Below are 16,516 nucleotides of genomic sequence, written 5' to 3'. Positions count from 1 at the left end.
ATGGTCTAGGTGATCGGGTAGTAAATATCTAGACTAGGAAAAAGGAGAGGAAAGGTTACTTCACTTCATTATGATTTCTCAAGTTCATCTGACCTCTGTAAAGCCAAGAATGAAAAATCATCATTTCCTAAAGTGAAAACCTAACCTGACTGAGAAAGGTCATCATACCTCTGTGTAAGGTGAACATGGCATACTCTACATGGTTGATTTTAGGCATTTTCCTATCCATTCAATGGTACCTGTATACATTTTGTACATATCTATATATGCATGTTTTATGCACGTAGATAACTAATCCTTTACAATAAAACAAATAGTAATGCTCATCACACTTCATCTGAAGCAGTGGTATAGACTGAACAATGAACAGGATTCTGAAATGACAGATGAGGTGATACAATATTTGTTGTAAAGAATGACAAAATGCATAGACTAAATTTGAAATGTATTGCTTAAAAAGTCAAAATATTTTAGGCTATCATCATCAAATACACACTTGTTTCTTAACTGATATAGGTACACACTTGTTTCTTAACTGATATATTGATAATTTTTAACGGTTTACTATATATTTGCTTTTCATTCATGGAGGTCATTTGTATTTACCTCATTTGTAACTTTTGTATCCCTATCTTTAGTTACCATAGAGGATTAAGGAAGAAATACTGTTGCAATTAAAGAATTCCAAAAAAGACTTGCTACTACTGGCCATTTGCCTGAAAACAAGCAAAGCTAATAAAACACTATTTAAAAGGCCTAGAGCAGTTAAATGCCATGAGAAATCAGTAGGCAAGCTTTCTAGGCCTCAGGCTGGAATTTGAAAAAATCGACTAACAAGCAAATACCAAAAGTCTGATCTAAGACAAGATAGTAATGCCATCTTCACAAAGTGATACAAATCCCATGTTTTTGCAGTACCTATTTAAACATTAGTCCATTAAAATTTAATTTGTTTTTAGTCTTAATTGTAAGTAATTGTACTGTTTTCAAGCCATAGATTAACTTAATTTCACATCATCAAAGACGTGAGTTGATTAATATTACTTTGCCTTTTGGGAAAGTGTCCTTTCATTGTATACAAGGATAATATGTCTTCTTATCAATCGTCTCTACTATTAAGAAAAAAGTTTAAATTTGTGGCTCTGTATATAATTGAACTCACAACTGCCATTTTACCAATATTTAAATACATAGGAGTAACACTAAATCTAATTGGACTGGTCTGCCAGGTAAGCTTAAAGGGACTATAGTGTTTAAAAAATGACCATTTTATACCAAGGGATATTTTAATAATAATTATATAATTTTAGCCATTCCCATGATGCTTATCTAACAATGCAACAAGCTAAAGGTCAAGTGGCTAATATTTCTAATAAAAGATAATTATAATCATCCATGAGGGAGACAGTGTGGGAGCCATCTCTGAAGATGGCATTTGATGATTCTCACCTCTTGATATTCGTGTCCCTCTATTGCCTCCCCACACACATTAAATGGGGTCACCCTGTGCAACTAATAAGGTACTGCAAAAAATGACAGAGCATGACATCTGGGACTTGGTCATAAGAGATATGGCAGGTTCTACCTTGCTCCCTCTTGGATTACTAGTTCTGGGGAAAGTCAACTGCCATGTCATGAAGATAGCCAAGCAGTCCTATGAAAAGGTCCACATAGTGATTAACTGAAGTCTTCTGTCAATAACTAGCACTAACTAGCAGGGCATGTGAGTGAGCTCCCTTGGAAGCAGATCCTCCAGCCCTGGTCATGCCTTCAGATGACCAGCACCTAGGACATCGGGATTGCAACCTGATGAGAGAATCTGTGCTATAACCATACAGCTAAACTGCAGCTGGATGCCAGACCCAAGGAACTGCCTGAGATAATAAATGCTTACTATTTTAAGCTGCTAAGCTTTGGGTTAATTTGTAACTTTGCAATAGATACTAACTAATAATAGCAATGTATACAGGGGAAAGAATGTAAGCTGAGAGGTTGACAAATCGAAATGTATCCTGATGGCAACTTAAAATGGAGTGCTCTTGGACAGGTTATTTTCAGTCTCTTGTGTCTCAGTTTTGTCATCAGTAAATTGAGGGTAATAAATCATACCTCACAGAGGTTTGAAGAATAAATGAGATCAAAGTACTTAGAGGGCCTGGAAAGTGATTGTCCTCAGTAAGTATTTGCTTTTTTCTTTTCTTTAAATTGTGCTTAATTTTAGAGGATGTCTTTTTAAAGGTTGTCAAGTGAATTATTCGCAGTACAGAGATGAATTTTACAAGATGCATAAGAACTGTATGCAGAACTAAGACTACGGATATTGGATGTTCGGGTACTCTCCCTGTTTTTCATGCTTGTGCTTACTTGTTTATATTTATTTTAATGAAGATCTTGCTTCAAAAATCTTGATTTAAGAGAGGTGGATTTGTATACATTCCTTTAAGTAGAAGTGAAGAAAGTGTGTAAATTATTTCTGAATAGGTTTGTAAGCTCTAAGTATAAAAGATCTCTGGGAAATAAAACTTCTCCAGATCATGCAGAAACTGTTCCACTCTGACGTGGTCTCTGACAGCTTCATGCTCCCCTTAGACACCTTGAGGTCAAGAAAACAACTCGGAAATATGCTGTATCTGTTTCTTCTCCATGTGTGTCTATCTTGATTCTATTATTTCTGTGTCTTTGACTAAATACATTGGGAAATTATAAGTGAGTGTTTTTATATGCAGTCGTTCATTTTGTTAATTCATAATTGACTTGCACTGCCTTTACCCTTGGCATTTAACATTGACATTTCAAATGATTTTTGATAGACTCTGAGGGGCCATGACCAAAATAAACTAGTGCCATTATAAAGAGGTTAAACTCATAGACTCTACATGAAGATTTGCAAGGCTTCTTGGGTTCAAATCCCAGTTCTGCCACTAACTGTATGACCTTGTGCACATTACTTAAAAACACTCTGTGCTTTGGTTTCTACTAAGCAAGGTGAGAAAAATAACAGTTTCTATTTTATAGGGTCATTATAAAAATAAACTATTTATTAACAATATAGAACACTGTTTGTCAAACAGCAGGTGCTTGTCAGTTTTGCATTTTGATGAGGTAAATATTTGAATGGCCTGGGCCCTGAAACTAGCCTGGTAGATCCATTTAGTGAGTGTAACAACAACCACTCAGCAACCAGAATCATTCTCTCTCCTATTCCCTGCTTATACTCAACTCTGCTTTACTATAATTTTGAGAGGAATTTATATCTTCCAGTGGTGTTTGAGAATTTGGATATTTCCTCAAATATAACCCTAACAAATCATACATGTATGCTTTTCTCCGACATGATAATATGTTTGCCTTTTACAAGTCTATTTGATTTTTATAGCTCCTAGATTTTCTCTAGGTGTGTGTGTGTTGGGGAGGGGCATTCATTGGGGATAATCAACCTAAGTGTTTTTTGTTTTTTTTCTTTTTTTAAGAGTGGTTTTAAATTCCTTTGCAAATCTAATGAAAGCTATAGTCCATCTCCCAGCAGGAAAAAAAATCACTGAATTTATGACTATGAGCACCAACTGGCCTTTGCTATATTTGCTATAGGCCAAGAAAGTGGACTGAGGATTATTGAAGCCTTTTTTTTTTTTTTTTTTTTACAATGTTTGCTGGATTTAGGAAAAGGGAAAGAGACAGAGAGAGAAAAAAAAATTCAGGACATCACAAAATATTGGAAGCCAAAATGGACTTTAACAAATGAGCTCTCGTACTACAGGGAATAATTGTCAGTTTTTAAGAAAGGAATGAATGACAGATTCAAAAGTGACTGAAAAATATGTAAAATAGTTAAGGTCATTATTTAAGCTTTTTTTTTTAATTGGAGAACTAGGGATGGAGGTGGCTGCAAAGATGTCCTCTATAAGGATGACTTCTGAACAGGTAGAATTGAGGCTCTATTCACCCCATATCTATCAGAGAAGTGTTGCTTTCATAAATACGATTTTTTAACTTTCAAATAAGACTGTATTTGAACAAAGAGTTTTATAACTTAAAAAAGGATTGAGAACCACTGTTCTAGATGATTTTCCACGAAGACAATCATAAATTGAAAACATCTCAACCTACATAATCAGAATCTGAGAAAGTTTGTATTGGTAGATATATAATCTATATAATCTTATAGGGTGTGATAGGAGTGACCCCAGAGAGGTTTATCTTATTCTAAATATATAGAATCAGTATAAACATTAATTAATTAGTAAAAAGAATTAAAAATTGAATACCCTCAATTGTAGAATAGGTTGCATATGGAAAAGCTGCAAAAAATTTTAGGTAAAACCACAATCAGTTACTTAGAACAAATGAGATAGTTGCAGAAATATCCTTGTTAAGGTTGATGTTAAAGAGGTAAAATGTTTTCCACAAATCCTCTTTTGATTACAGTTTAAGAAACAAAGTACCTACTTATGTCACTTCCATTTCACCAGTTCTTATGTAATTTCACCAGTTTTCTTTTCAGATGTTGAGCTATAATTAGTTATGAGCCATGACACAAGTAAGTAAACCCCATATGTATAGGTTGAGCAGCATGAAATTGCCAATATTTAGCTTTTTTGACTGAAAAATGGCAATTTCATATGGTTCAACCTTGACTACATCCTTCCCTAGTTTCGAAGCAAAATAAAAAATATATATATAAAATATCCTTCCCTCTGCATTATATCTTCCAGTTAATTCACAGGGGTCCTGCTCTTCTTTGATGGCTGATAAGACCAGTTAAAGAGGTTTGAATGAGACTTCTGGTTGAAAATAAAGAGAAAGTAGTAGAGTCCCGATTCCCCTTGTTCAACAGCTCTTGCCAGGGCTTTCTGAGGCTTCTCAAGGGGACCATAAGAGCTGAAGTTAGAGTAGCCTTAAAATCATGTTTGTTAGCCCTTTAACCATGTATTTTATCACCTCTACAGCCCCCTTAGCAGCAGAATATCTAAAGCACAATGTCCTATAAAATAAAATGTTAGACTGCCTTGCAGGAGAATAAGGCAGGTGAAAGGGTTGAGGCTTATCAAGGAAGCCAGCCAGGGACAGCAGCTCCAATTGCTTTTGGAGCATGCTCATGGAAGCTGTGCCCGAGTTGTATGAGCTGGTTGACTTCCTAATTAAACATGGTTGCCAGCAAGAGCAATGGTATGCTGGTTCAGAAAGGAGGGGAAGAAACAACACACATCAGTGATAAGGGATTTGCAGGTATTTCTGAGATCATATAAACCAAAGTGGACATTCCTGCTGGATGCTATTATCTACTCTTCCTTCCCACGTGGGCCCCTTAAATTTGCCTGCCTGCAAGGAGGCTGTTGAGAATCATTCAAGCCAGTTAAAGAAATTGCTTAAAAATCAGTATCGGAAACACACTTTAGCTCAAAGGGCTTGAAACATAGTAACAATCACAAAGTCCTTACTTCTTTTCTCCTTTGTACCATTCAAAGGCTGGAGGAGGGACACCTGCACCTTCACATCTTATCAATCCACTGCGTCCGGGGGCCACCGTGCCAGATTTAATTTCCTGAATGGTAGGAGCAACTGAAAAAGAAACAAACAAAAAATACTGGTAGGTAAGTAAAAATAATCTTCAGCAGAAATATAACACGCATATATTTCTGTTCCTTTTATATTCAAAGCAATCTTATGCCTGATAGGCCAATGCATCACATTTTAAGTGTTTTATGCTTCTAATACAGGAATAGTCACTTTCAGCTTCATTTTTCATGTGGGACAATAGATGAATGTTCCCAGGAAGTGTAGAGTAAATGCCATACATTTGGGTCTTGCTTCCTATTGGAAAAAACAAACAAAAAATGCCCGCATTCGTGAGGGAAACACTTCATCTGTACTGCAGTCAAATTATACTCCAACAATTGCTCTAATTTATTAAGTGATCACTGGGAGCCAGTCACTGGGCTAGTGCTTTATGTTCATGACTTCCTCACAGTAATACTCTAAGCTAGATAATATTATCCCACTTGTACAAATGTGATAACCGAAGCTCAGAGAGGTTAAGTAATTTGTCTAAGATAACACAGCTGCTTAGTTGTAGAATTTGGAAATGAAGTCAGGCACGTTGACACAAAGCCTGAACTCTTTCAATACTCTGTGTTTTTTCTGTCTACTCCTATGTTTTAGTGACTATTATTATTATTATTTTTTTAATAATAAATTTTTATTTATTATAAATAAATAAAATAAAATAAATAAAAATTTTTATTTCTTTTTAATGTGGCTTCTTCTACCTGGAATGCTATTCTTCCCTATTTCCCCAGATTCTGGAACCAATTCAAGTTGTCATCATCCCTAAACACTTCCCGGTTGCTATTTCTCTTCTCTGAGTAGTTTTTCTAAATCTGTCATACCAAACACGGTCTTATATTGTGTTTATTTATGAGGATCCCAGGCTTCCTTGTTAGCTGCCTGAAGGCAGGGTAAATATCTCATTCAATTTGTATATTCAGAGATCAGGGCACAATGCCTGGCACACAATTATGCTTAAAAAGTTGCTTTGTAGCAGAGCCATTCCTTTATCAGTTATTGAGCCATCAATACAGGTCAGGTATTTCTCAAGGCACAAAGCAGTTAAAATCCCTGGCATGATGAAGTTTGTATTCTACATGGGATAGGAGGTGGGGATACTATAAGCAGTAATATCACAAATAAGTAATTTAAATAAAACGTTAGACGATGATAAGAAATATGGTTAAAATACAGAAAGATAAGAGAAATCAAAACAAAGAATGGATTTTTATTTTACATAGGGTGATTTTATTAGGACTTATTGAGAAGGTAAGATTTAAGCAAAACAGATATAAATGAGTGAGTTCCCTATGGCATATCTGGAGAAAGAGTCTTCTGGGAAGAGGGAACAGTTTACAGTAAGGACCTGAGGCTGGAGCGAGCCTGATTTGAGAAATACCAAGGGTACCAGTGTGGCTGACACAAAAAGAAAGGGAGACTAGCAGGAGATGAAGTGTGACAGTTAATTTTGTGTCAGCTTGACTGGGTCATATAGTGTCCAGATAGAAATATTATTTCTTGGTATGTCCATGAAATATTAGCATTTGAATCAGTGGACTCAGTAATGCTTATATTGCCTTCTCCAATGTGGGTGTGTATCATACAGTCCATTGAGGGCCTGAATGGAACAAAAGGCAGAGGAAGGGAGAATTCACCCCTTCTCTGTCTGACTGCGTGAGCTAACTCATCAGTCTTCTCCTGCCCTCAGAATGGGAATTACACCATTGGCTCCCGTGGTTCTCAGGCTTTCAGACTGGGACTGAACTATACACTGGCTTTCCTGGGTCTCCAATTTGCAGACAGCAGATTGTGAGACTTCTCTGCCTCCATGACAACATGAGCCAATTCCTCATAATATAATCTCTTTCTAGATCTATAGGTTTACATGCATATGTGTTTATACATATACAAGTATATATCTATATCTATCTATCTATCTATCTATCTATCTATCTATCTATCTATCTATCTATGCATTCGTATGTGTGTGTGCATATACAGTTGACCCTCAATCAACACAGGTTTGAACTGTGTGGGTCCACTTATATGCCGATCTTTTTCAATAAATGTATTGAAAATTTTTTGGAGATTTCCTTACTGCTGTGAAACAATCCTATCAATTACACTAGGCTACCATAAAGCTGTCATATTGCTGCTTCTTCATTATCAATGCATGAATCGTTATACCTGTAAATAAATTTGAATTTGTTTTTCACATTGTCTTTTCATTTTTTAATGTATAGTGTTAGTAATACCTATAACATGTACAGTGTTTTGTATCATGTAAGGATATTGCTGTAGGTGCTAACCCCCAGTTCATCCTGTAAGTGGACAATGCTAATTTACGGTATCAATAAATACAATACAGTATACAAATGGATTTTCTCTTCCTTATAATTTTCTTAATAACAGTTTCTTTTTTTAGCTTATTTTATTGTAAAAATACAGTATATAATACATCTAACATATAAGTTAATCAACTGTTTATATTATCAGTAAGGCTTCTGGTCAACAGTAGAGTATTAAGTAGTTAAGATTTCGGGGAGTCAAAAGTTACATTCAGATTTTCAACTGCATTGGGGTCAGCACCCCTAACCCTGACATTGTTCAAGGGCGAACTGTAGATAGATACGTACACACATACATATTATTGGTTCGATTTCTCGGGAAAACCCTGATTAATACATGGGGCCAAATGATGGACGATCAGGTAGGACCCTGAGTGTCTTTTTAAGGACTTAACTTTTACTCTGAGTGAAATGGTGAACCACTACAGATGAGGGATCTAATCTGATTTTTGTTTTAAAAGTATCACTGGCTGCTGTGTTGAGAAAACACCTGAGGCCAGGATGAAAGCTGAGGATGAGTAGGAAGCTATTGTGGTCATCAAGTCAAGTGATTGGAAGCTCTCACTAGGGTGGTAGCACTGGAGGTAGTGGAAAGTGATTGGCTTTGTTGCCTCTTGTAAAGCGGGAGTCAATAGGATTTCTTGACTGATATAAAACAAAGAGGGGACTCCAGTGTGACTTCATTTGGCTTATCTGGCAGGTTAGAATACTGATATGGGGAAGACTGTAAGTAGAAGAGCTTGGATGGAAACATTTGGAGTTTTAAATGTGTCATTTTTTAAATAGAATTTTTAAGTTCACACAAAATTAAGCAGAAGATACAGAGATTTCCCATATATTCTTTGCCCGGACACATACATAGCCTCTATTATCCACATCCCTTACCAGAGTGGTACATTTGTTACATTGACACATCATTATAATCTGAAGTCCATAGTTTACATTAGGATTCACGCTTGGTGGTGTACATTCGGTGAGTTTGAACAAAAGCATAATGACATATATCCATCATTAAATACCATACAAAGTATTTTCACTGCTCTGCAATTCTCTGCTTTTGGCCTATTGATCTCTACCACCCCTCCACCCCTGGCAATCACTGATCTTTTCACTGTCTCCATAGTTTTAGCTTTTCCAGAATGTTATATAGTTGAAATAATATAGTATGTAGCCTTTTCAGATTGACTTCTTTCACTTAGTAATATGCATTTAAGTTTCCTCCATGTCTTTTCATGTCTCAAGAGCTCATTTCTTTTTAGCACTGAATAATATTCCGTTGTCTTCATGTACCACAGTTTATTTATCCATTCCCCTACTGAATAACTTCTTGGTAGCTTCCAAGTATTGGTAATTATAAATAAAGCTGCTATAAACATCTGTGTGAGGTTTTTGTGTAGACATACGTTTTCAGATCCTTTGGGTAAATTCCAAGGAGTGTGATTGCTGGATCATATGCTAAGAGTATGTTTAGTTTTGTAAGAAACTGCCAAACTGTCTTCCTAAGTGGCTGTACAATTATACATTCCCACCAGCAATGTATGTGAGTTCCCATTGCACCATATTCCTGCCATCATTTGAGTTGTCAGTGTTCCAGATTTTAGTCATTCTAATAGGTGTGTAATAGTATCTCATTGTTTTAATTTGCATTTCACTGACGATCTATGGCATGGGGTACCTTTTCATATGCTTATTTGCCATCTGTATATCTTCTTTGGCGAAGTGTCTGGTAAGGTCTTTGGCCCATTTTTTAATTGGGTTGTTTATGTTCTTATTGTTGAGTTTTAAGAGTTCTTTGTATATTTAATAAGATAGCAGCCCTTTATCAGATGTGCCTTTTGCAAATATTCTCTCCTAGCCTGTGGCTTGTCTTTTCATTCTCTTGATACACAGAGAGCCAAAATTTCTAATTTTACACAGAGTCAAATTTCTAATTTTAATGAAGTCCAGCTTATCAATTATTTCTCCCATGGATTGTATCTTTTGATATTGTATATAAAATGTCATCACCATTCTAAGCATGTCTCTTTTCATAAATATTTTCTTTTCTACCAATCTTTTTAGCATAATACATATTTTAAATAACACCATGGGGAAAAGCTCTATACAACAGAAACCTTGACGATGCAAATACAAATTCATTCAGACAAATGATTTGAGTAAATGCACACTTTGGATCTATTTTAGTATAGCCATAAAAAGTACAGAGTTTAATGATTTTGGAGTACATCGTGAACATAAAACTGTGAACACTCTTACAACAAAACGTTGTCTTTCCTTTTAAAAATGCCCTTGCAAATTCACCATTTTCTGTTAAGGGTGATACTTTATTTTGAAATTATAGCACCTCTATATCTCTGTGGTATATTTATTTGTAATAGTAAAGGTTCAACTTATAGTTCTGGAAAAAAATGTTCAAAGAAATATTTTTATTAGAGTGCTTGCTAATAATGGTGAAAAATAATGAAAAATGTTTACCAAAATATTTGAATAAGAATATGTTATAATACACACTCGATTTTATATATGTGTATATGTAAATCTATACTACATACCGGGGATGCCAAAAAAAAAGGTGTACACATGACTTGTATTCATCTTTTGTTATTGGTATATATGGAGCATTTCAATTTTAATACAATATTTTTTCCTTTTTTTCCTTTCTTAAAATGTGTATACATTTTTTGGCACCCTCTGTATATATGCACACACAATATAATAACACATACACTGATATCATATAGGGAGTCATTTAATAAATCTTAACCTTCTGTGTTAAGCAAAGATTCACATCCCCCTACAAAAGGCAATAAAATACACAAAAGACACGTATAAATAAAAATCCACCGATTTGTCAATTATCATGACACTGTTTTGCTTGTGAGAGGTATAAATAAAACCATATTTTCATTCTCGCTCTCACAGGCTTTCATCTCTCTTTTGTCCTGTCACACTAAAAGGCCATAATCTTTTATGATATCCAACTATTATTGAAGATGAAATAACCATATGCAACAGGAGATCCATCACAAGCTTCTATTGATAACCTGGTTAGTTTAATTACCCTCTTGTTTGTCAAGGGGGCCGTGACTCATTACAAACAAAACCATGAAATCCGGAACATTGCCTGAAAACCCAGGCGTAATGAACTGAAATAAAAATCTAATTTGTCATTAAAAGGCTTTTATGCAGGACAGTGTGCATATGGCTCAGGATTAGGTGCTGTACCACACCAGTTAAAGAGACATGATCCTGTTGTATAGGGTTTCATAGGCTGCTGTGATGGACACTTAAAATGGAAAGATACCTAAAATGTCATATGGAAGCATAGATAAAAAATGAATCAAGAATTAAAATGGAGCATAACAAAAAGTCCTAAGACTATTTTTCATGTTACAGAATTAAAGGGTTATGAGCTGTGAGTAATCAATATAGAGAGGAGAGTCTAATCCAGATTTCATTTTGAGGCTAAAATTCTAAACTTGAACTTGAAAGCTTTATTGATTTTTCTTGGGGACATGAATACACTCTTATTCATATTACGCTGCCTCTTTTGAATATGATTGTTCAAGAAGAGGAAGATTAATCTGCGTATTTATTCTTAATTCCTTCATCAATTCAAGAAATATTTTTATTAAGTACCACATTAATAAAAAATAATATTCCTTGCCTCATAGGCTAATATCCTTAAGGTTTGTGTGTGTGTGTTTGTGTGTGTGTGCACACGTGTGTGCGTGTGTGTGTATACATGCATGGGCAAACAGTAAATTATTTTTGATTTAAGTAAATAGTAAGGGAGTGATATGAACTAAGATGAAAATTGAGCAGGGTAAAAGAAAACAGGGTAAAAGAAAACCCTTTTATTAACAGGCAATAATTGAGCAAAGAATTTAATGATGTGAGAGAAGGAATCATGTAGTTATCTGTAGGAAAGTATTAAAAACAGAGGAAACAAAAAAGTCAAAAGCTTTGAGTTGGGAACAAGCTTGAGGTAGAAATATACTTAACAGGATTATGGGGGAACAGATGGTCATCATGGCATAAGCAGATAAGTGAGAGGAAGAATCCAGAAGATAAGGTTGGGCGCGCAACTGGGGCTCAGATTCTATAGGGTCTGGTACCCATGGTAAAGCCTTTGAAGTTTATTCTAAGGAGATGAGGTTTTGGAGATTTGTAGTAGAGGAACAACATGGTTTGATTAACATTTTACAAAGATTCTTTAGCTGTTGTGGGAACATGGTCTGAAGAGAAGCTGGTGAGGAAACAGGCAGAACAGTTAGGAGGCTATTGTAGTAATCTTTAGGATTATGAGAGTCATTGGCAAATCCATAGGAAAGGCAGAAATTGAGAGAAAATTTAATTAAATAGATCATTGGTCACGTTGGACCTGAGTAAACTCATTTTAGTTAACTGGCAGTGACAGGACATTTTTAGTGAAATTTCCAAGTTTACACCATTCTGACTGAATCCTATTACTTTGTATAAATAAAAGTTCTTTGGCTTCAGAAATGTCTGATTATACCTAGCTAGTTTCTTTTCTAGAACACATCTCAGAGACTGTGATACTATTACTTTGTATAAATAAAAGTTATTTGGCCTCAGAAATGTCTGATTATACCTATCTAGTTTTCTTTTCTAGAACACATCTCAGAGACTGTGATGTCCATGTATGCCTTACGGATTTCTTATCGTATGTAGCTCTGTCCCAACTTATGAGATCATAAAATTGCAGAAGTTTTTATATTGAGCTCTTATGGGCCTATATTTCTTGGGACATATTCTGGTTATGTTGGACACTTGAACTAATAGATATGTAAGGTCTATTCCAAATGCTATGTTATGTGACCCATGAACTTCCAGGTCAACAATTATCACTGGTTCAATAAGCTCACAAGCTATAACGTACTAATGAATTTTATGTGAGGAGAGGCTATGATTATTTGCATTGTAAGGATACGGTCACTTATTTTCCAGAAATATATACCTCACAACAATTAGGACTAATTAATTCTCCAACTGGAGCTCAAATAGTGAATTATAAGCACACTTGGCAAAGTTGTACAAAACATTCATTTTCCACTAAAATGTTTCATGTTTTAAGAAATCAAATTGGGCTTGTCCTAGAAAAAACAATCAAATAGTACAACTTGAGTGACTGCTCCAAGAGCCTATTGCTCTTACCATCCTATTCCACTGCTCTGTGAATTTTGACCCTGGCCCAGTAATGTAAGCTGTTTTTATAGGAAGTGGGAGTGTAAATATGTGCACCTACAGAACTGTTTTTCTTTCCATGGAGATAGTTTTTTTTTGTTTTGCTCGCATGCAACATCTTTCAATTACACCAAAGCAGCAAAGAAAGTGATAACTTGGGCTCCTCAAATTCATGAGTACAATGGCATCCTTCGGAATAAACTGATTTATGTCTCCTGCTGAAATTTAGGTATTCTGCCTTCCTGTCAAATTGGATACGGCTGTGAGCTGAAGTAATAGCACAGTGAAAAAAATCAATTTGACAAGAATGTTATTACACAGATGTGGGGAACAACAAAGAACAGATGTTGGGAAAAGCCAGCAGTGAAAGGGTCAAGAAGGGATATTTAACACCTGAGTGATTAGAAGCTCCTGAAAGAAGAGTTTTCCCTTTTCATTTACTCAGTGGGATTATTTCCTTTCATTGTTTAGCCAGTCATTTCAGGATGAAGATAATTAAAGGTTCTTGATCCAAAACTCCAGACTCTGCAGGTGCAAGCAACAGAACCTCAGCACTTGGCACCCAAAAGCCTAATCAAGATTCAAGTTTTCTTAGTTACATGATAATAGCCACAAAGACCTTCTTCTCTTGCCATCCTCAGTGGGAACTTTGGTTTTGTACAAAGCCTTATTATTTAAAAAAATGAGTGAATCCAAGGATTACTTTAATAGCCTTAGAGAGTTGAGCTAGTTGAAATGAAAATTTAGAATTCCAATGGCAAAAGAATTTGACCACCAGCCTATTGTCTCAAAATGATGGACCATGATGAAAGTGACATGTTAAGTAATTAGAATAATAAAGAGTGAGAGATAGTAAAGAGAAAAAAGTCAAGAAATTCATCCTACAGAAGCTATATTGGAAAACATTGTGGTAAATAAGCATGTTGACCTTAGTCTAGATTCTAGAAGTGTGAGCTACATTAAGGTGCCCTTGGTCAAATGGACATACTTTGAAAAAAATGTAGTTTTCAGTGCCTACCATAGAACATCTCCTATAGGATGTGGTCAATACACTATTATTACAGATAAAACTGATGATAGCTAAACAATTTGACAATTTTCCAAAGGTTGTCACAGATCTCACAGAAATGAATCACAAGGTCACCAAACCCTTACCATGAAGCAAATACCGGGGGTGCCAAAAAAAATGTACACAAGTGGACACTTTGGTCATTGTTGCTCAAGCAGTAGTTCACCGTATTCTGAAGTGTCTGGACGCTGATGGTAACCACTCTGAGCACCTCTTGTAATTGCAGAAGTCAAGCGTGACTTGTATTCATCATTTGTTATCGGTATATATTGAGTATTATAATTTTAATAGTTTCTTCCTTTCTTAAAATATGCATACATTTTTTTGGCACCTTCTGTATATCCTTGTATTATGGACTAATTTAGTCTTAAAGAAAGCTAAAAACTCCATGTTATTGCTAAGAGAAATTAAAAAAAAATTATTTATCTAGTCAGATTTTTTAAAAAATCAAACTACCAAAATACATTCGAATCATAATCTTCATGACATAAAAGACATTGAATTACACTCAGGTCTGCTTTTATAGGAGATGAAAATAATCCAGTTTATAATGTACCATCAGCTTCCCTAAGACCTTAAACATTTACACAGTGGCAAAATAGTGTTGTAAAAAGGCTCTGCTATGCAATCAAACAAAAGTGATTCTAACATTCAAAACTTCTAAACCTTAGTTTTCTCACCTGTAAAATAAATAATACCTACTTCACAAGATTGCTTCACAAGACAACATTAAGACAATTAGAAGTAAACATCAGCTATTATTTAAACGGAATTATTAAAAATGTTGAGGTATCAAAGCTAATATCCCTTTAAAAACAAGGAATCATGATAAAATATAGATAGAAAAGGGACCTGATTTTTTTTAATCGTCTAGGTACTGCAAGCATATGATTAATTTAATTAAAAGCTGGACCACTATAACACTTTTACTCTCCCAGAAATCCATTCATATCCTACTTTCTTAGTGTAGTTATTAACCAAGAAAATTTTCTTTGAAAGGCATTTATGGCAGACCTTGTCTATTTTATTGACCAAGGAGTAAGAGGCTGGGGTTTAACAACGTGATAGAACAGCAAAAGTATGAAACACAAAAGGGTCATTTCTAGAAAGATATGCAACTGTAGAGCTACATTAAGTGTTAGGGCACATAGGAGATCAATGTATTGATTCAATTAAGCATATGATGAGATCATTTTCTCTTTCACAAGAAAGGCAATAAGTGGAATTTCACATGTTAACTTACATGTTTTCATTAAATGTTCAGTATTCAATATGATAGTGCACTAATCAGTGATCTCTGATTTCCTTATGTTTGCACAGGTACGTAAAAAGCAAAATATTTTGTAAAGCATTTCAGAGCTAAGATATATAACTGCATATTAAGTCTGATTTTAGAGGCAGTAGTGAAGGCCCTGGTCCCCTGAATCTCCAAAGAAAAATCTGTGCATTTGAATAAACTATAACATAAGGGGTTCTTTTCCTGAATTCATGGTTTAATGTTATTCTAATAATTAACCCTTTCAAGGGAGTTAAAAATCTGTAAGCTTTCATTAGTCAATTCTATTGTGATGTGAATGAATCTGATATTGTGGTGATTATGAGTATGTACCTGCTAGAAGCCACTGAAAGATGGATGGTTGTGTTATCTGTGACTCAGGAAGAAGTAAATAAAAGAAAGAACAGTAAGGAGAGAAAGCATTATATAATGAGGAGCTTGTTGGTGCTTAGGAAGAATTCATTCATATCCTGATTTTCACAAGGGTCAGCACTAGTGAAATTACAGCTTGCAGTCGCTGTTCCCTTCTAGTCGGCAAGGTTCACTCCAGTGGTGCACCCACTGTAAAATGTCTGAAACTTATTGGGCCGCCAGTTTTATCTTAGGAATTAAATGTTTCACTGTTTTCCTAGCTGTTCACCAAACTTTCCTTCTTTAGATTTTACTCATGATTTGATCTCTTCTTTGTTGTCAGTCATGCTGAAATTATAGCTGAATGTGATTTATTTGGATACACTGGACACATTTGCCAGAATTGTGTAGTTAGGATTCTCCAAAGGCATCTCTATTCTCAGCATGTACGATCTTATAACAAAAGTTACCCATCAGTACAAACCTCCCAGATCCTTACACATCTGAACGCATTCATTTCATAGTCAAGCTATTACAAATTTCCTGATATAAAAATATTTTTTAGTGAATCCCTAAAAGTAAAGATTAGAAGAGCCCATATGCTTTCTTTATATTATCTATAAAACATGAAAATATTGTTGGAAAAGTTTTTCTCATGGGAAATATTTTCTAGTTGTATTAATCAGTCAAGGTATGTTGTTTACGCTTCTATTCTGTTTA

At 35.1% G+C, this 16,516-nt stretch overlaps 1 protein-coding gene across 1 annotated transcript in view; it reads right to left on the bottom strand.

Moving 5' to 3' along the window:
- The window catches only part of NEGR1 (neuronal growth regulator 1), an 845,668-nt gene that overhangs the window by 183,491 nt on the left and 645,661 nt on the right, over window positions 1-16,516 (bottom strand). The window contains exon 5 of the mRNA XM_081056016.1: window positions 5,439-5,559. Coding sequence (XP_080912142.1) covers window positions 5,439-5,559 — 121 coding nt within the window. The remainder of the gene's footprint in view (window positions 1-5,438; window positions 5,560-16,516) is intronic.

Source organism: Rhinolophus hipposideros (genome assembly GCF_964194185.1).
Source record: "Rhinolophus hipposideros genome assembly, chromosome: 8".
Classification (NCBI taxonomy): Eukaryota; Metazoa; Chordata; class Mammalia; order Chiroptera; family Rhinolophidae; genus Rhinolophus; species Rhinolophus hipposideros.
This window is presented reverse-complemented; position numbering and strand designations above follow the sequence as displayed.